At 44.7% G+C, this 21,502-nt stretch overlaps 1 protein-coding gene across 12 annotated transcripts in view; it reads left to right on the top strand.

Moving 5' to 3' along the window:
- The first annotated feature begins 3,010 nt into the window (after positions 1–3,010).
- The window catches only part of MAGI1 (membrane associated guanylate kinase, WW and PDZ domain containing 1), a 607,075-nt gene continuing 588,583 nt past the window's right edge, over positions 3,011–21,502 (top strand). For 7 of the 12 annotated variants that reach the window (XM_069476026.1, XM_069476029.1, XM_069476027.1 and 4 more), the window contains exon 1: positions 3,088–3,935. In XM_069476026.1, the coding sequence (XP_069332127.1) occupies positions 3,623–3,935 (313 nt within the window). In that variant the 5' untranslated portion in view covers positions 3,088–3,622. Of the gene's footprint in view, positions 3,936–21,502 lie in introns of all 12 variants that reach the window. The other 5 variants (XM_069476028.1, XM_069476033.1, XM_069476032.1 and 2 more) reach the window with 1 other exon arrangement.

Here is a 21,502-nt window from a genome sequence, read left to right as displayed (position 1 = left end):
CAATCTATAAATACCATGGTTTTAGCCACCAAATCTAAATTGGCTTTGGGTTCAAAGGTCTTATATTATGTAATTTCATGTCACACTTCATCCATTCATCCATGTATTCATTCAACATATGTGTATGGTGCACATTCCAAATAAGTCATGGTTTTTGGTACTGAGGTTTCAAAGGTTACATAGGAAACACATGATTTCTGCCCTGAAGTTTGTTTCCAGTATGGGTGGGACGCAGGAACTAGATCAGGTGACACAGTAGAGAGAAAGGAGCAGACGGAACATCCCAAACTTAGTGTCTGGAAATTGACAGCCTTGGCTGCTTTGATGGTTCAAATTATTTCTTTCATTTTCCTGGATTATAATAATGTCTCTACTCATCTTTCCATACTGCCTTCTGTACGCTCAGGTTCTCCTTCTTCTCTTGGGGCTATTCCACATTTAAAACCTGCGGTGTGCTAAATTCCAAGTCTTTTCCCCTTCTTAGCTGCTGTCGGGACACCTGGACTCCTGGGATGGGAGGATGTTGCTGCATTGGAAGGAATCACAAAACACCTGGTCTCGCCCATCTCTTGAACTCTCCCAGGCAGGAGTGAGAGTCAAGTGGAAAGGTGGGGGACCACTAATTCAAGGTTGGTTAGGGGTATTCTTGGCAAAAACAGACTTTACTAGAATATGGCGTGGCAAAATGGGGAAACACAAGGTCAAACTTACTAGTGATTTGTAGGGGAATCTGTGACTCCCCTTTAAGATGTTATGAAAAAATGTACATTTTTATGGGAAGATTCACTTGAGCATTTACTAGGTACCAGACACCATTCTAAGAACTGGGGATACATGTTTCCTGCCCTCCTTGAGCTTATATTCCACAAAGAGATGTGGTTCACAGGTTTCTTCTCCAAAAGGTCTGGGACACAAACCACGCTTAGGAATCAAGATCCTAAACCTGTGGTCCTCAACCATGTGTACCAGCACCACTTAAGGGGAACCTTAAAAAGTTCAGATGATGATAGAACCTATCCTTGAGATTCTGATTGGCTGGATCTGTGCTTGCGTTTGGTTATCTACATTTTGAAGTGCCTGCCTATTTTTGTTTTCCTTTTTTGGAGACAGGGTCTTGCTTTGTTGCCCAGGCTGGAGAAAAGGGACGGGATTCATAGCTCAGGGCAGCCTTGAACTCCTGGGCTCAAGCGAACCGCCTGCCTCAGTCTCCCGAGTAACTGGGGCTACAGGTGCGCGCCACCACACACAGCTAGTTTTTGTTTTTTTGTAGAAACGGGGTTTTGCTATGGGGTTGAGGCAAATTTCTTCTAAAAAAAGAAGCTGGAGATGAAGTTCCTCTCACCAACAAAATTGGTCACCTCTTCGTTAACACTACAAAGCAATGGGACTTTCTGTTCTAGAAATCCCACGAGAGAAACATCAACATTCTCCTCTTATTTTTATTAGCTTAGAATAGCACCCTACAAACAGTGCTTTAAAAGCATATTTTAACGTACGCGTATATTTTTTAAGTTCTAGAAAGGAGGGGACTAATTATCATCATCACCTAATCTGAAACCCCAAATGATTTCCTAATTCTTTTCCCATGTACTAATACTACTATAAATAACTATTTTTATTAAATGCCACTTTACAAGTATTCACTTTATAAGCGTTCTCCCATGTAATACTTTCAAGACCCCTGAGAGCTAGTCTTACACTCGTCTAACCGGCGAGAAAAGGAGGCTCTGAGAAGTAACGGGGCTTGCTCCAGGTCACACAGGGGTGGATCCGTGGGAACCTGAGCCCATCTCTCAACCACGACCGACCGCTGTGGCATTCCATCCTGAGTCGCTTCAACCTACCTCCCTTATTTCTTGGAATCTCTCCTGTGACCAAAAATGAACAAGACTTATAAATCACTAAGCAGGAAAAGAAACTGCCCGGGAGACTATCGCGCCGGCCGATTTGGGGAGTATTTGGGAAGGGCAGCCTTCCCAGTCTAGGATATTCTCTCCGTCCGCAACCTCACCGGGACAGACGCTCACTCAACACCCACCCCCGGGCGGCGCCGAAGGCGACAGCTACACCTCACCCGCCCTTCCCCGGGCTGCGAATTCCGAGAGGCGGCCACGGCGCCCACGCCCCTGAGGGCGCCAGGACGCGGTGCACGTCCCACATTCGGTGGTGATCCTTATCTCCCGGCCAAGCAGGTCCCAAGGCTTCCCAGCTCCGCCAGCAACTTCAGCCCCGGGGCAGATGACCGGCTCCAGCAGTCCTCGCTGGAAGGACAGTTGAAAGCTAGCTAGATCTCTTTCAGGTAGAAGACCTGAACCCACCCTAGTCCTTTGACTTCTGTCCCTTGCCTATAGTTTCCCCTGTGTCCTAAAAAGTTGGTCCCAAAGTTTAAGGGTGCGGGTGTATGTGTGTGGGTGCGTGTGACGCGCACAGGGATCCCAGCTGGGGGTCCCGAGGTCCCCACCGTCCCCCTTCCCAGGGTGGCAGAGACGCTGGCAGACCCCGCGCCAAGACCCCGAACCCGCTGGCGCAGAGCAGGAGCGCGCCTCGGGGCCGGTCTCCCGGGTTTTAGAGGGAAATGTGGCGGGGGGCGGCGGGGCTGGGTGACCGACAGCTTGGCCAGCCACTGGCGGAGGGCGGTTAGCAGGCTTAGGGCCGGCGTGAGAGCGTGCGTGTGTGCGTGAGTGTGAGAGCGAGGGTGAGTGTATGAGCCTCCCCAACCCCCACCTGTTTGAAATGGTTTTAAAATGCCAGAGCCAGCTTGCCCATGTTTCAAAAGTTGCAAACAGTTGGAGTAAAACACGTGCGCGTCCCCCTACCCGCAAACGGCCCTGCTGAGTCTAGGACACCGAAAGCAAAGAAGGAGGAATTAGAGGGGTTGTAGGGAGAATGGGCAAGTTGGCTTTTCCTGGACGGTCGGTTTTAGGACCCAACGGGAAGCACGTTGGAATCTCTCCCTTCTGGGAGGAGGGGAGGGGAGGGCTGGGCCGGCCGGCTGGCGGCCGCGGGGCGCATGCGCGCGCGTCTCCTTTTGCCGGCCGCTGCGCTCCGCGGCGGGGAATAGAATGAACTGTAACAAAACAAGCCGAGCCTTTGTATCTGCTTAAAGGGGCCGCGGGCACTTCCCTCTTGTCCCCCTCCACCCCCGCCCCGCAACCGCGTCTCCAGGGCTCCCAGCAACTGGCTGGAAGGGCTTCCCTCGCCCTCAGGAACAGCCCGCCCGCGAGGAGAGGCGAGCCAGGCGGGAGGCAGAGAGGAGACACCGCATTTCCAAAGGCAAGAAAGAAAGGAAGGAAAAAAATAAGCCAAGCGGCGCAGAGTGGACTCTGGTCCGGGAGAGCACGGCCGGGCGCCGGAACGTGGACCGAGAGGCACCGGAATGCAAACAAAGCTCGCGGGCGCCTGTGCACGGCTCGCGGGGAAGCCCAGAAAGTTTGTTTTATGATGGCTTGAGTGCGCGAGTGTGTGCGGGGGAGCGAGGCTGCCAAGTTTCTCTCTCCTGTTTTGTTATTTGGGGAGAGATGTTTCTCCCATGAACCAGCGGAGGCTCGGGGGCTTGTGCTGTGGGGGGCACCTGTCTCTCATTTAATTTTTTTTTTTTTTTGGAGGAGGGGTGTAACTCATCATGTCGAAAGTGATCCAGAAGAAGAACCACTGGACTAGCCGGGTTCACGAATGCACCGTGAGGCGGGGACCCCAGGGCGAGCTGGGGGTGACGGTGCTGGGGGGCGCGGAGAACGGGGAGTTTCCGTATGTCGGAGCGGTGGCTGCGGCCGAGGCGGCGGGGCTTCCCGGCGGCGGCGAGGGCCAGCGGCTGGGCGAGGGGGAGCTGCTTCTGGAGGTGCAGGGGATCCGGGTGTCCGGCTTGCCCCGGTATGACGTGCTGGGAGTCATCGACAGCTGCAAGGAGGCCGTCACCTTCAAGGCCGTCAGACAAGGTAAGACGGGGCGCGCCTTTGGAGGGCGCCCCTACAAAAGGAGGGCGGTCTGTGGGGTACCCCCGTCAGCTCGAGTTCCCGCTTTCCTTCTCGGAGCGTAGGGAAGAGAAGTTGAGGCCGTGCGCCCTGTGGCGGTGAAATACACAAAGTTGTTGTGAGGTTGTGTGGTGTTTGCCCACCTGCGTTTGGAAGAGGAGACTTGGTTTGCGCAGGGAAGCGGGGAGACGTTTTTTAGGCCTGGTTTGCCAACCTGTTTTCTCAGGGCAGCTTTGCTTGTGTCTGGAGGAGAGTTGGGGAACTGAGGCAGGAGCAAGGTGAACGCTCTCCTGGCTCTTGGGGTTTAGGGATGCAGCTGGCGTAGCTGCTGGCGTCCTTTTGCCACTAGTCAGTTTCCAGACCTGGTGAGTGGGTGCACAGAAGACCAGGGTCTGTGGTTTATTGGACCTCCTCCATCAGAAAATTGGTTTCACCCCGCATCCCCTCCAGGTGGGCTGGGGCCTGACCGCCTGGCGGTTCCTGAGCCCGCCGCCAGAAGAGCCTGCATTCACCCCTCAGCTGGATGACGCATGTGTCTCCACCGTGTGGCCCAGCCACAGGCGGGGGTGGAGGTGGGGTGAGGGCGGAGAGGGGGAGGGGGTGTTTGCTTTTAGCGCAGATCATGTCCCAAGTTTACCCTGCCACTACCACCATTGCCATCGTCATTGATGATGATGATGATGATAGCCACTATTCATTGTTAGTTTACTACATCCCCGGCTCTGTGTAAAATGCTTTACTTGCACTATCTCATTCTGATTCACAACAGTTCTAAGATCGAGTTGTTCTTATAAACCCCATATTACAGATGACGAAACTGGGACTTACATTGGTTAAGTGACTTGCCCAAGGTCACACAGCTACCAAAAGTGAGCGTTTGAGCCCTTGCTGCAGAGGCTTAAGCTCCGGAGGAGGAGGAGGAAGGGAGGGGGGATGACCCTAAGGGACTGGAGGGGCTGATTCATGGGGAGAGAGTGGAAACAAATTCTTCCCTGGGAAGTTTGTAGAGGAGGGATGGCCTCTTAAAAGATGGATTTGATGGCTGCTAGTGGTGGTAGGTCCCTTACACCCCAGCTTGGTGCAGTCAAGGGGCTGTCCCTGTGTCTGCCCAGTGGAGAAGACTGGAGTCCTTAAAGGGGTCACTTGTGCAACCAAGTGCCATGATGCAGGTTCTCCTGGATGAAAGCACCAAAGGAGGTTGCAGAGTTGAACGTGGTGAAAAGTTCCCATATGTTTCCATAAGGACAGGCAGCAGCTGGAGGAATGTGTCAAAGGAAAGGAAAGGGCTGGGCTGGGGCAAGCTGGTCCTCTCTTGGAAACAGGAATGTTCCAGATGAAATGGAGGAAGCGGTCAGGGGGAATAGGTTGGCCTTTTGGTAGCTGAGGGACTGACAGCTGTGGAAAGCTCCATTCATTTATGACTTCATTCTCCACTTGGATACCTCCTCCAAGAAGCTCTCCAGCATCCTGCCAGGATGAACAAATTCTTCTTCCTCTCAGCTCCCTAATGTATATCTTGTGGTTTTTCACTTACTCTGAACTATGATTAGGTTTTTGTTTCCTTATTTCCTTTCAAGGTAGTAAGCTCATTAAAGGTAGAGACTGTGCCTCATTCATTGCATATCTCCCCGGCTTTGCTTGAGGCCCCAAACCTTGCCTGGCCTGACAACGTGTCCTTATCTGAAACCTGGCTTTATTGTGGGTATTACATAAGGTGGTACTCGGAAAGTGCACCAAACTGTGCTGCTACATCGTAAGTCCTCATTAAAGATTAGCTTTCTGTTTGAATTGAATTTGAGCAGTTATTTATTTCTAAAACTAGAACAGAGTTCAGAAACCTGGGTTATGAATTTAATGTTGGGAACCTGGATTATTATGACTTGATAGAGCTATAGAGAAATACTGTCTGAAGGCATTTGATGGGAGCAGCTGCAGGTCTCAGTTGAGGGCAGATTTGGAGAAAGGTGGAGGAATTACAGGCAAGGGTGCCTGCCCTCTAGTTGGATGTGTAGTGGTGTCTAACGGGTCCTGAATGGTGGCTTGTTTGCAGTGTGCAAGAAGCTGCACGTGGCTGAGCTGCCTCCTTCCACCAGTTATTGGAGAGCCAGGATGCATGGTCCCAGGGTTGCCCCAGCATGGGACTCAGGAAGGGAGGGTGAGATAATTGAGTGGGTTTGGAATCAGACACCTCTGGATTCAAAGGAGACTGTAGTTGTTTCCAAGTGTTAATTCCCTTCACCCAGTATGCACAGGAATGTTCACTGCTGGGGCAAGTGTGTGTGTGTATGTGAATCTACTTGTAATGGGGTAGAAAAAAATGGTTGATTGGGAAACCTGAATGGCCTGGAACCCACTACAGTGTGAAAGCTGTTATTTCATCTAATAATCACATGGCACAGTTGGATCTACTGACATTTTCATTACCAGTAAAGATGGCCCTAGAAACTATTTCACCAATCTTCTGTTCCCTCTTTCATGTTGAGAATACGATTTAAATTACCTGACAGAATTGTTTCTTTACTGTGTCTTTGTTACTGTGTCTTTCTTAATCATATTAGGTAGGCTCATACTTGGCATATGGTAAAGAAAAATACTACTTTTGTGTTGTTTACACCCCGAGTTAGCCACTCGCAGGGACACGGGTTACTCTGGGTACTGTCTGTATGGAAATGTCACGATCTTGTGGGGGAAGATTCTGCTGCTTCTATTTCATGGCACTTCTCTGGAAAGATGCATGGACCAAAATAGTCTGTAGCAAATGGTATTATATGAAGCAGGACTGGATTGTGAAGGAATCAAAGTAAATGGATCTACCAGGTTGGAGTTAGTTCATTTTAAATGGAGAAGGCAGGCCTTTGTTACAAATGCCTAAACAAATTTATAGAGGTATGTTATATAATATGTCATTGTATATGCATATTAAGGTATCATTTACCTATAGTAAAATGCACAGATCTTAAGTATATAATTTGATGATTTTTGACAACTCATGCTCATGTTATCATTACTCAAATCAAGATATAGAACATTTTTAATCACCCCAGAAATTTCCCTCATGTTCCTCTCCAGTTAATTCCCCTCACTCCCTGCAGTGGCAAAGCCTGTTTGATTTCTTTTGCCATAGTTATAGATTAGTTTTTTAGTTTTTTTTTTTTTTCCTTTGGAGTTGGGGTCTTACTCTATTAGCCCAGGCTGGAGTGCAGTGGTGCAATCATAGCTCATTGCCATGTTAAACTCCTGGCCTCTAGCAGTCCTCTTGCCTCAACATAGATTAGTTTTTTCTCTTCTTAACCTTTATAAAAATGAAATAATGCAGTTTGTACTCTTTTGTATCTGGCTTTTTTCACTCTACAAAGTGTTTTGGAGATTTCACATTATTGTGTGTATAATTCATTTGGTGTTTTTTTGATTGTTTAGTAGTATTACATTGTATACACCTATCGGTTTGTTCTTTTGCTTGTCGGTAGACATTTGGACTGTTTACCTTTTGGGGCTGTTATGAATAAAGCTGTTGTAAATGTTTCAGTTGCTTCACTTCTTTGCCAATCTTTGACTTTGTTGAATTTTAGCTATTCTAGTATATATGAGGGCAAATTGTAAGTAAGAAAACTTTGATATAGAGTGTAGCTACTATTTATTAAACTCTTGCCTTAGAATATGCCAGGCACTTGGCTAAGCTAATGCTTTATGGGAATTTTTGTTTTCAGTCCTCACATCTGAACTCAGATGTTGGAAAGTGAGGTTCAGAGAGTTTGGGCAACTTTTCCAAGGGTCATACCACAAGTGGCAGAAGTAGAGGTGGAACTCAGCTGTATCTGATTCCAAAGCCCATGCTCCTAATTCCTGGCACGGTGGGTCTTGAAGTGGGGGTCTCCAGACCAGTTGCATTGGCATCACCTGGGAACTGGTTAGGAATGCAAATTTCCAGGCCTCACCTTGGCCCTACTAATTCAGAAAGTTTGGGGAGTGGCACCCATGGGCTGTTTCAAGAAGTCCTCAGGTGATTCTGATGATCAGTTTTGAGAACCATTGCCCTGGGGTATAGACTGAACCGGAGAAGATGACATCAACTGAAGCAAGTGATATGGCTTCTAGAACAAGCTCTGCCAGGTGGTGCTGTCATCTCTGGCAAGTCACCTTCTTCAAGCCTAAATTTCTTCATGCCAAAAATAAGTGGATGTGCCTCTTCAGGTGCTTTGCACTCATGAAACGCTGTGCTTCCATGAATAACCCAGACTCTGAAGGTTTAAAATGGTATGATTGTAGTTTTCCAAACTGGTATATTATAGGTCATGCTTACATATTTTTGTAGGTGAATTTTGTGGTTTTTAAATTACTTAGGAACTGAAACTGTCCTTCCATTTCTTTCTTTCTTTTTTTTTTTTTTTGGCAGAATGGAGATATAATAAGACACAATTTTTAAAAACCAGAAAACCATTGCCAGACCCTCCCCCTGATTGTAATGAGGGAATTGTGACCACATACAGTTGAATATAGCTTTTTGTTTTCTTTTGATGTTGTGTGTGTGTTTTGACCAATGGAATATGTGACAGCAGTGCTGTAACAAAATAATTCTGTTCTTATTTTAAAACAGAGTGCCTTGTCTGGTTTCTTGGTTTCCCATGAATCTCTGGTTTTGCTTCCTCTTTTCCCCCCAGATGGTCACAAGATTGACTACTTTCCTTAGTGTCTTCCTAGAGCTCCTCATTGAGCTCCTCAGTGACCTCCTGGTGTGCTGCTAAATGCTTAACTGCTGGCTCTGGGAGGGGGTAGACCCTCCTTTGTGGCATAGCTTGGGAAGAGGTGCATATAAATCGGTTCTACTAAGCCAGTAGGAGCTGGCTTCAGCACACCAGTGACCTGCATGTCAGATAGCTCCCTCTGTCAGTGCCATCTCCTCGCCCTGTTTTATGCCTTCATAGTCTCAACACAATCTCATATTATCTTGTTTCTTCTTTATTGTTGATCTCCCCTACCACTAGAGTGGAAATTCCATGAAAACAAGAAACTCATCTCTTTTGTTCACCCATCTATTGCCCAGTGTCTAAAATAATACCCAGCCCATAATAGGTGCTCACTGAAATTTGCTGGCTGTGTGAATGAATTTTCCATTGTTTCAGAAGATAAGTACAGTGAGGCCACCTGCAACGTCTTTCCTCCCTTCCTGTTCATCTTTTACTACTGCTTGTTTAGGATCCTAATGTGTTCACTTTGTCATCACCAGCTCTTCCAATTAGGTAACTCCCGTTGTCTACTAATTTATGCTGGCTATAAATGAATGACAAAGCTTAATGAATTCAAGTATTTTTGACTGTTGGCTCAAACCGCAGTTTAACAAATGATTCTCTAAATGTGAAATTTCAGATGTTCAGCAGGCAGGATGATGAGGGGTGTTTCTGTTTTCTGTTGACGTGGGACCTGCTTTGTGTCAACAGCTCCAAGAATGACACTTTACCTCTGCTTTCTTCCAGCATTGTCCTTGTGTGCAATCTTTCCAGCCAACAGCAAATCAGATCTTTGCTGCAGAACACAGTCCGATTTCAGCCCTCGCTGTCTCTTCAGTTGTGCTTTGTGTTTATATGTTTTTATTTTTTTTAACTTAAACTTCCAAAAATCAATCTGTTTTTGTTCTTGGTGCCAAAAGACCACTCTCAGAGTGATATTTTTAGGCTACACTGTGGAACACTCTACAGCTTTTACAAAAAGTAATGCAAGCATAGACAACCCAACTTGTCCATTGTTTCCAGTGGCCACCCTTTGCCATTGGCTATGTTATTTAAAAACAGATTAACTTGACCTTCTGAGGCGATGGCATACAGTTGGCTCGCTGCATTTGTTGGCATTCATTACCCAGCCAGTTTTGGATGGCAGGATTGATGATATCCACCAAGGGGAATTAAGTGGTTTATAAGAGAAAACATTCTGACATCTCCTTACCACAAGGGTTTACATGAAGGATGTTGCTTTATAAACGATGGTTATTTAATGCAAAACATCGCTTTCTGATGTTAGTGGTCCTTTCCTTGCGTTTGTATATACGTGTAACAGGATATACTGATTTTGTATACACTGAGAATAAAGGCTGTCAAATTCGTTAAGGGCTGACATTCACGTCCTAAAAAAGTAGGTTACCACATGCCTGCCTGTCTTCATGCAGCTCATGTGTGAGATCGGTAACCTTGAAACAATCCCTGGTAAACACCGGAGCTTCGCTATGCTGCACCTCTCTGGATGTTGGCATCGAGGTAGCAGTTCTTGTGAATTCACAGCCGAACCCCATGGATGTCAGTGACGGACCTATCATTTTGACTCTGCTTTATAGTAAATTGTCCTGTGGAGCGTCCAATGTGTTCTGCATGTCAGCTTTTCTGAAGGCATGTAACAAAATTAGAAAATGTAATTTGAACAGTGTCTTTTATGATTAAATATTAATAGTAATCTTCTCTTTTATAGCTCAGTAATTAAATAATGGAATACTGTATTATTTATAATCATTTCTATAGTCTCTATCTGAGAGTGAAAGTCAAAGCCCTTACAAGTGACTTCCAAGGCCCCCCGTGACCTGGCCTGTGACATTACTCCTCTCTCCCTGGCCGTGGCTTGCTAGTCCCCACCTAAACATGCGACAGGCTTGCTTCCTCATGAACTTCAGGTCTTTCTCAGACGTTGCCTTCCCAGTGGGGCCTCCTCTGACCACGTTATTGACAACCGTAACTCTATTGCCACTTGTCATTCTTTATTCTCCTCTGCGCCATTTTACTCCATAGCGTGTAGATCGTGTCATAGTAAGCAAGTTTCTTATTTTGTCTCTCCCTCTCGAACATAAGCTCTGAGAGGGCAGGAATGCTGTCCTGTTCCCCCATGGTATCCTCAGTACCAAGAACATGCCTGGTATGTAGTAGGTGCTCAAGTATTTGCTAAATGTCCACTGTCAAGTTTAGAACTAGAATAAATCTCTCCTGAGCTCAGTAGCCTCTGAAAATTCTGATATATGGAAGCCTCTGAATATTTAGGTAATTTGTGATGGATCATGTTAGACTTGGTAAGAGTTTCATGTTTACAGTCTATGGCTGGGGCTACATAGAGCCTGGCTGATTGATCCAGGAGTATTCTTGAAGACAGTGAGCATTGCTGGCCTGCTTCAGCTGGTCTTAATATTACAGGTTTGCAAGTAAGAACACTTGGGTCCTTGGTCCCCTGTCGAGAAGAAGAGGGAAGAATCCTTCCATGTCTCCTTGGAGTCAGAGCTAAGATCACACTTAACTCATGTGTCCAGTTTTAGTTCCCTGCATGGAAGAGGTCCTTGACTTTAAGAGTAATTGAGTGTCCTGATTTCAGGGGTTCCTTGGATTTGGGATATGGTAGTAGCAAGGGGTACCAAGCGGTTGATCCAAACAGGGGAGTTGAGGCTACTCGAGTCACCATGAGGACCTCACTGAGTTAGGAATGGGTCCGTGCATAGCATCCCTTACCTAGCCAACTCATTAATGCCAGTCCACTTTCAATCCTGCAGCCCCCCCCACAACATTCTCATCTCTTAGGCTGAATCTCTAGCTGTAGACTCCAGAGAAGGATTTGACAGCAAGTGGCTTATTTGGGAGGTGCTCCCAGGAAGCACAAGTAAGGGCAGGGAGAAGTGAGACCTGGGCCTCAAAGAGGCCAACAGAGCTGCTTTAAAGAGCAGGTCACCACTGTGGGGGAAAAAATTACAGGGTGTCAGGGAACTTTGTGACCTCACCCTCAAACAGACTGCGAGAGGTTCTTCTGGCTGTGTGTGTAGACTTTTTCTGTTACCATCTCCGGTGTCATGAGAGTCAGTTACATAAGAGAATTACATTCTCACGGCTAAGGTATCAACCCCATCATTACTGCAGACGGAGGCATTTGTGTTTGCTTTTAATGGGCCACGGTTATGTTCCCCACAATAAAGCTAATGTTTTAGTCCGTTACGAGACAAGACTTGAAGCTCTCTTTATGGACAGTGGCACGATGGTGCAATTAGAAGGCGATTACACCCTGATTATAAGCCATGTTTCTAAATTATTGCTATATGCAATGTTAACAGGACTCTAATGCTGCTTATAAAATCCACAAATCTCAAATGATTGATGTGTCATAGATTCAGATTTTGGGCTGAGGCTAGCTCAGGTTAGAAGGAGGGCTTTTCCATTTGCTTGCTGGGTGACCTGGGGCAAAATACTTCACCTCTTTGAGCCAGGTTTCCCCCCTTTGAAAATGGGGGTATTAATGATACTCACTTTCTAGGGTTGATGGAGGAATAGAATGAGGAGATGTAAGTAAACCACGTGGCACAGGGCCTGGCACAGAGTGAGTGCTCCGTAAACTCTGGCTTCAGTTATTGTTTGAATGTTCCCCATTTGAAAGCACTTGGGAAAGAAAAAAGAATCTCCTGAGAGATGGAGATTGTGGTACATAGTTCTCTGGAGAGCTTTTCAAGTCTAGGAAAAAACTCTCGTTTTTCTGCATGATTCAGATGCTGTCTTTTTGAAAGGCTGATGCTGGATTAGTTCAGACAAGTAGGAAGGAGGCCTCTGGACCTCACGGTGCGTTGGTGGAGGTATGAGCTGCCTTATGTTCTCATGTTCTCCCACGTTGTCACTGGTGATGGATTGATTCTAATGACTGTCCTTAGGTCCCAGGTTGTGGTAAAGTGTGGAGGGAGGGTGAGTTCTTGGGTGTCCCAGGCAGGTCATTACCAGCAACGATGATGCTTGAGAATGTGATTCTGTGGTCCTCTGATCTTCCTGGTACCATGTCTGAGCTCCCACATCAGGAATGGCTGGGGAAGCAGTGAGGCTTAGTGGTTATAAGGGTTTGGAGTCAGACCGTTCAGGTTCAAATCCAGACTCTACCGCTTCCCAGCTGAGAGACCATGCGCAGGTTAACCTTCTAGAGCATCGATTCTCCCAGTTGAAAAGGGGAATTATACCTACATCATAGGGTGGTTGTGAGGATTAAGTGAGATAATGCATGTAAAACATGTAGTAATGCTTGACTCATCATTTGTGCTCACTGAAAGACCTATGTTATAGCAGCTGTGATTATATTCAAGTGAGAAATAGGGACATATCAGTGAGTTTCTTTAAATCCGTAGTTTTCAGCTGGGGACATTTGACAATGGAGGCATTTTTACTTGTCGTGATTAAGGATGGGGGATGCCACTCGTATCTAATGAGTAGAAGCCAGGGATGCTGCTGAACAAACATCCCACAATATGCAGGATGACCGCACAATGGAGGATTGTCCAGCACATGATGTCAGTAAGGCTGATGTTGAGAAAGCCTGCTCTAAAGGCAGGACTTCATGGTTGAGACTGGGAATCTGAATTAGGGGTGGTATATTAGTAATCATAACTGTTATTTATGCATCCTCTGATGTGTCACTGAGACTCAAGTTTTGCCTGGGTAGATGATCTTATTCTCATTTAAGCCATGAGAAAATTAGCTTGAAGAGGTCAGGTTATTCATCCTGGCACCCATACTGCTGACACAGGTGAGAGTCAAACTCAGATCTGCCTGGTTCCGAAAATCTTACCCTAGGTTTCCATGTTGGAAATGTCTTGACTCCATAACCTGGAACCCCCATGTCCTTATACCGTGGGGGTCAACGTGGATGCATCTGTTTTAGGCTGGACTTACTGCTGCCAGAGACAGCACAGTGTGCCTGGTGACCCCACTGAAGATAGTCCTAGAGATAAAAAATGGATTACCAAAGTGTTTTCTGGCCAGGAAACAGTGTGCTACTACATATTTTCAAGCAATTCTGCTTAATTGCTGCAATGTTCTGTTCTCTCTGATCTACCTCACCAACACTGTTGATTCCTTCCTCCTCTGTCATTCTGTGTTGTACGTACATCATTATTTCAAGAGTCACAGCAGTGTGTTGTAATTGTAGATTCACCCAACTATGTCCCATACTGATTGTGTGTTTCTTGAAGGCAGCATACTTGTTTTCTGGATCTTTGTAATCTCTGCCCTCTGTAGGTGCTCAGGAATATCTGTTGAATTGAATTCTTTTTGAGGGTAACGAGTAGGCATAATTTAAAAGAAAAAAAATTTTTTTTTTTTTTTTTGCCTAAGATCTTGTTGGCTTGAAAATCTGCGTCTTATTTTTAAGGCATATTAAATATACTTAGCCATATGTCTTACTTTCCCGTGATGATTTAAGATGGTTGTCTGCCAGTTGTTGTGGCATTTTGAACTATAGAGAAAATATTGAATTAATTGTGTCGAAGGCCTTAGAGGGCCTTTATTCTGGCCAGATGTGTGCAGTGGTTGAGCCTATTGCTTGTGTAACATGGCCACAGAACGTACCACCTTGGTCTGATTTAATTAGAGTCAGTGTCTTACCACCTGGATTCTTGGCCAAGCAGTTAGAATTTACATCTGATAGGGAGAGCATGTTCATTTCCTCCTCCAGCTATCAGCCTGTTTAAGTCTGTGTGACTTGGTAAAGAATTCAAAACTCAAGATCAAGTTGTTAAAAAATAACTTTTTCTGGTGTTGGAGCATGCGTGTATGTGTGTGTGTGTGTGTGTGTGTGTGTGTTTATAAAAAGCATAGGCATCTAGATTTTGGTTTCTAATCTTTTAAAAATTTAAATAGTATTGTGACCTTGTTTGACTACCAGTCACTATCCAAAGTTGATCTGTGCTTCCACAGCTTATGTGTTTTCCTGGTGAAATTAAAATTTTTTTTCTCATTTAAACAATGTTTGGCATTAGACTTAGGTTAAAAAAAAATGTATACAATACAGAAAGATGTTAATACAGAAGGAAACTGTGTCCACATTGCCCATAATCCCACCCCAGAGAAATACATTTTGTTAACACTGTATTTGTATCCAGACATACAGATATATGTACACACACATATATATGTATATATTTGTAGATTTGGGAAGTCTTTTCTTATGAGACTAGAACTGTACAGTACATCTCTTTTGGTGGGAATTTTCTTTGTGCCTAACAGTATATCATGGACTTTCTTTTTATATTACATATAGATCAAGTTTACTATTTCAGTGCCTGCAAAACCTATTTTTGGTTGCTTCATAATATATCAAGCCATGCTTTGAGAATGAGCATTTAGATTGTTTTTAGTTGTTCCCTATTTTATAAAACATATTGATGAATATCCTCATATATACACTTTAGTGAACATCTTCAAATATTTTTATTCAAATAGATGTCTAGAAGTAAAACTGTTGGCTCACATGAATTATATCTTTTTATGACTTTAATATCCACCATCATGTTACCTTCCAGAGATTGTATCAACCTGTATATCCTGGCCACATGTATATAAGAGTCCTGTAGTTCTTCACTTATCTCACTTGTAAAGGTAATACCTCCTATGGACATTGTTTATTTATAATAAACAGTCATCACAAACTCAAATACTGAGGAGGTATTTTAAAGGGCAATAGGGAGTGGTGGGGACTGGGATGAACTAGAAGTGTTTATCTTGTTCAAAGGGAAAAGTTGCTATTCTTCTTTGGCCTGTTGCTGCCTGTAGGAATATTGGCCTGGCATTGCTAGATCTTTCAGGTTTTCAAGAGAACCCAGAAGCTTGGATTTTTTTTTTTTTTTTTTAAATGAACTCTGTCAATTTTAAAATGTTGGTTCAAAGTTCTTTGAAAAATATGGGTGAACCAAACAAAACACATCTGGGAGCCATACTTGGTCCTCAGGCGATAAGCTTGCAACTTCTTGTTTATGTATTTGTCTCTCTCGCTCAGGGTCTCTCACACTTCATCTCAAGAGCAGTAATTGCATTACTCATGTCTGTATTCTCAGGGCCCACAATAGAGACCAGCTCACAAAAAGGGTCAAGAAATATGTGTTGAAATGAATAATACGTTCTGGAAGTAGTTTAGTTTGGCACTGTAGTCCTTGTAGGTTTATTAGAGGCCTGGCTGGTGACAGCTCCCCAATTCTAGTTATGAAGAGCTGGAGAGAGAGTATATTTTGACAGCTGATCATAATTGGAATATTTTGTCTCAGGGACCCCAGCCTGCCAAGTCTTAGAACTGGGTGCAAAATCACATCTTGAAATTGATGTTCATATGGATACGAACTCCCAGGATAGGGATAGAATCCATTCTCTGCTCTGAAGTGATTTTATTGTGAAATGTGTGGCCTTACAAATAAAAGAATAATGAATTTTACACATACCACTTAGGGAAGTTTTAAATATGACAGGAAAGTGCCAAATAACGCAACTTGTTTGGACATTGTGCAGATAATTAGGACCCTAACCTTAACTTCAAGAGTGGATGCTGTCAGAACATCATTAACCTCTAAGATGAGTAGGCATCTGTTCTTTGATGCCAGTGTTAACGTGGTAGAATTTTGGTTTTTGAAAACAGTGCAGCCCTTTTTGCTTTCCTGCCTGCATAATGGATTGTTCTGCATTGCATAATTCATGTCAGGCACCAGGTTTGCTGCACTAGGATGAGAAAAGGGACTCAGGTAATTCAGATGAGAAGTTTAGTCAAGGCAGTTTTTCTATCAAGGAGCCAAGCAAGGAAGGGCCTTCATAAAATTAAAGCTATAAAGTTGTCAACAAAAGCCCAACATGGAGTTAAAATTTTGCTAGGTTTGGATTTGGATTGTGTGTCTCTTCTCTCCTTCTCCCGTCCCCTTTCCCCTCCATTCCCATATCTGAATGGAACATTCCAATAGGCTGTCTAGGAATTCAAATTTTAGATAGAATATGCTATACATAATCCAGGACTTCAGATGTGAGACAAAATTAAGGAGAATTTTCAAGTTTAGACTACTGTATGCCCTGATCCACTTCTTTCATTACGGTAACTACTTTTGGGGCCCCTGGAAGCTCCCCAGCTTGGCATGAAATTTGGCTTCTGTCTGCTACTATAAAATGCTCAACGATAAGATGTTGCACAAAAAACTTATGTCCCATGGTGTTTTAGGCTGGGTGATCCCTGATAAAATTTCTGAGCTTTGGTCTTTGCTAAAGAGCAGTCTAGCCATGCCACAGTGCAGCACAGTTAAGCACCTCCACAGTGTATCTGAAAACTTTGAAATTGCAGCTAAGATTAGCAGAGCTCCCTAGTTGACCCTAGGTGAACCCTAGGTGCTTGTGTAATAAATGCTTATTGCTGTATGTCACTGCAGTTTCATGATTGTTTATCATACAGCATTATAATGGCAGTAGGTAACTGAGACAGTGAGATTCTGTGTGTAAATTGCTGACACTTGACCAAAAGGTAGGTCAGTTCAGGACTTTAAATCTTGAGTTTATGCAAAGATGGAAAAAAAAAAATCAATAATCATTCATTCCAACTGAAGAACATCAGATACAACTGTTGTTTCTGATACCTGCATCCAAGGATGTGCCCTGGCTTTTACCTGTTTGAACTTCTGAGCCACATTTATTGTTCCAATGAATTTATTTCGCTTTTTAAATTTAAAAAAGAAAACTCTATTGAAAACACAGAGTGTTATCTCAATATTGGTATATTATACACATATCATTATTTACAAGAGAAGAGTCAGGGAAATAGGGTGCCCAGCAAAGGAAAAATTCATGTAGCCGTTGCCTATTTATGTGTCTCTAAACTCTGTGGGAAAATACTGCCATACGGAAGAAAGGCCCTGGCTTTCTTAAGCAATGTTAATCTGTTTCTGTGACATTTTATCTAAAAATGTGAGCTCAAGCTATTCTCCATGAAACAAATTATCTTAGAGAAAGATAATTGTAAGGAGAAGCCATTAGTGGGAATATGATAGCTGGTGGTTATTATGGGAGGTTTTTTTGGTGGAAGGCCTGCCCATGGGGTTTAATAAAACACGGTGAGTCACCCTCTTGCCTGAATTCCGGAGGGAAGAGAGACATTGGGGAAAGGCTGCGGGGGAAATTTGTGGTCCTGTGCACCTATTCCCGGGCACTTATATTCACCTGATGGCTGCTAATATACTGCAGGCAGAGCTGCTTGAAGAAAGTGATGAGCTTTGGAAACAGTGGCCCACAGATTGGATTTGGGTGACTGGAAAGTACATCAGAATTACCTGGGAGACTTTTCAAGGTATGGTTGCCTTGGGGTGGCTTCATTAGTGATTCTGACTCATGTTTCTCTGCTCAGCACAGTCCTCATGCCCCAACTCCAAAGAATGGTCCCCAGATAGCCAGTGAGTTAGAACCAGACAGGGCATTTGTTAAATACGGGGGTCCCTAGACCCCAGCCCAGACCTACAGGATCAGAATCTTAGGCGACGGGCCCTGTGAATACACTGCGTTTAAAGAAGTTCTGGCTGACTGTGGGAAGTGCAAAGTTGGAGTCTCTAGGTTCTCAAATGCTGGCCTTTTCAATTCCAGTTACCTAATAAATGATGGAAACAGACCCTACTGTACACCTGAATGAACACTGATTAGGAGAGGTGATCAAGGATACAAAGGCAAGTTGAGTTATTTGAGCTGCTAGTTCTATAAGAACGCTGGGTGCTCGCGTGAGTGTATGTGGAAGGTCATTTTCGTGCTTCACGGTGCTAGCATCGGTCTGGTAATTGAGAGGGACCTTTTCCTTGGTACCACGCTTGTCTTTTTAAAATAGAAAGGGCACTCTGGAGGTAAAGACAGCACTGACCCATAGAACTTTCTGTGATGATGGAATATTCTTTATTTATGCTATGCAATATTTTATCCACTAGCCACACGTGAAGGTTATGCACTTGAATGTGGCTGTTGTGGCTGAGGAACCGAATTTTAAATGTTATATATATATATATATATATAATTAAATTTAAATCTAGGTAGCCACGTGTCACTAGCATCTACCATATTGAAGGGTACAGAAGACAATGCCACTACAAATAATGAGGACAGTCACAGATCTTTGATGTACATCCAGCTGCTCCAAGACAAAGTTGGAGTGACACTTGGGTTGATGCTTCTTAAATTTGAAAGGTTGGGATAGATGGTGTTTTGGTGTCTTTTTTACCTTTTTCTTGGTATTTACTGATGATAGTTTTTTTTTTTTTTTTTTTTTGAGACAGAGTCTCACTCTTTTGCCTGGTCTATAGTGCCATGGCATTAGCCCAGCTCACTGCAGTCTCAAACTCCTGGGTTCAAGCAGTCCTCCTGCCTCACCTCCCGAGTAGCTGGTAGCTGGGACTACTGGCTAATTTTCTCTCTTTTTAGTAGAGATGGGATCTTGCTCTTGTGCAGGCTGGTCTTGAACTCCTGAGCTCAAGTGATCCTCCTGCCTTGGCCCCCCAGAGTGCTAGGATTACAGGCATCACCACTCCCCACATGCCTGGCCTGATGACAGTTTCTTAAAGAAGCTCAGCATATGGCAATGTGCCGATTCTCCCAAATGAAGTAGTTTATGTGGAATAGTTATGTTCTGTGAGGCTAGGGATGATGTTTCTCCTGTTGACTGCTCTGTATCAATACCCAATATAATGGATGAATATAATGGATGGTTGAAAAACAATTTCAACTTGACTGTTTTATGCAGGGAGGGAGACCTAGGTACCCTGAGACTGTGTAGTGAAACTGTTGTGTCATTTGATGCTTTTGGTTATAGTTACTTAAAAAACCTCAACTAAAATAGCTTAAACCACAAAGGGGATTAAGGGATGCATGTAACTAAGAATTTCATCAGAATGGAGCCTCAGGTAGGTTTTTTTCAGGATATGGGTCCACTTTCTCTGTGATTTGCTTCAGAGCTGCCAGTAACCAATATGGTGCCCATAGTCATTACTAAGGGGTCCGTACTACATGTTTGTAATGGACAGCCATGATTCTGTCAGTGCTGCTCTCCTCTGTCCATCCTTGGGCCTCAGGATGGCTTTCTTCCTTGTAGATGGGTAACCATGACAAAGCGGGGTGACATGCCTTCTTACAGCCAAGGAGAGGCCCAGACGAATGTCACTTGCTGTGTGCTGAGAGGCTTAGTTCTGCAGTCCCTAACCAATCAGTGAGGCTTATGCAAATCAGTGCCTACTTGCAGTGGGAGGGTGGGGTCAGTCCTCATCTGGGCCACATGACTCTTGCGGGGGATGGGGGAGGTGGGGAACATGGTTCCCTAAGGAACAGGTAGGTGCTCTTAAGGGAGAAGCCATGGAATAGATGTTGGGTTGAGTGGCCCACTGAGTCCCACTTCTGACATCTACCTCCTACGTGATGGTGGATTTAGAGGGGGGTCAAATTGGACAGATGCCATGGGAGAGTCAGTTGTAATTGAGTATGGATGAGGCAAGAGTAGACTCCTTATATGTGAGTTTTAACCTTGGGGGTTAAAAAATAATAACAGCTCCCACTTACTGACCCTTTGTTACCTTAGCCCTTGTCAGATTCTTTACAGACATTGTCTTATTTTTCTTCACAAAAACTTTTCATTGTAGATGTTCTTTCACCCATTTTAGTGATGAAGAAATGGAGTCTTAGAAAGGTTAAGTAATTTGCTTCAACTCAACAGCTAGTAAACTGCAGTTCTAATCTGGTTCTAACTCCAAAGCCTGTGCTGTTAAATAGTATTCAAGACCAGTGACTCTCAACTGGGGGTGATTTTTGCATTCCCAGGGAACATTTGGTAATGTCTGGAGGCAGTTTTGGTTGTTACAGCTGGGAAGTGCTACTGGCACATGGTGGTAGAGGCCAGGGGTGCTGCTAAACATGCTATAATGCACTGGACCATGCCCCACAACAAAAAATTACCTGGCCCCAAATGGCAGTAGCACCAAATTGGGAGACCCTACTCTCTAGTTCTCCTAGAACCCCCTGTAAGTCACTCACCATCTCATCAGCCCACTTTGTTTTCTTCTTAGTTCTCATAACCATTTGAAGTAGCCTGCTCGTTTATTATCTGATCCATGAGAGTGTAATTGCTTGAAGGCAGGAACCTAATCCATATATTCTACTCTTTTTACGGCTAGGCAGTGCCTGGCACCTGGCAGGTGAGCAGCATAACATTTGTGGAATGAATGAATGAATGAATGAACCAACCAAAATGGCTGCCTTCTTGGGGTGGGTAGGTGCTTTCAGATGTGGCTATGGCTTGGGGAAGATAGGAGAATTAACCAGAAATTTTGAGCAGTGCTGGAGCACTATGGAGACACACTGGATTCCCAGAAGGAAGAGTGAGAGGTGATCAGACAAGAAGTTCTCATTCTGCTGGCAAAGCTTGACAAGCAATGACTTGAAAGAGGAGAATGGAAGGTAAGTAACCAGGACCAACCCATATTGTGCTGAGCTGGATAAGAGACTGGGCTTGGGTGGCTGATTAAGACCTTGAGCACTCAGAATGCAGGGACATGCAAAGAGGGTCACCAGCCCGTTAGTGGTCACCAAAGGCTATGGCAGGTCCATCTGGAACTTAGGCCACAAGGAGCAGTGATCCATATGTGGCAAGATAGCTCAGTGGGTATAGTGAGCTGCTCCGGTTCCACTCCAGCACCACCCCTCACCAGCTGTGTGGCCTTGAGCACTTTGCTTAACCTCTCTGTGCCTCAGTTTCTTCATCTATAAAAAGAGATAATAGTG

Source organism: Eulemur rufifrons, chromosome 7 (assembly GCF_041146395.1).
Source record: "Eulemur rufifrons isolate Redbay chromosome 7, OSU_ERuf_1, whole genome shotgun sequence".
Taxonomy (NCBI): Eukaryota; Metazoa; Chordata; class Mammalia; order Primates; family Lemuridae; genus Eulemur; species Eulemur rufifrons.
This window is presented reverse-complemented; position numbering and strand designations above follow the sequence as displayed.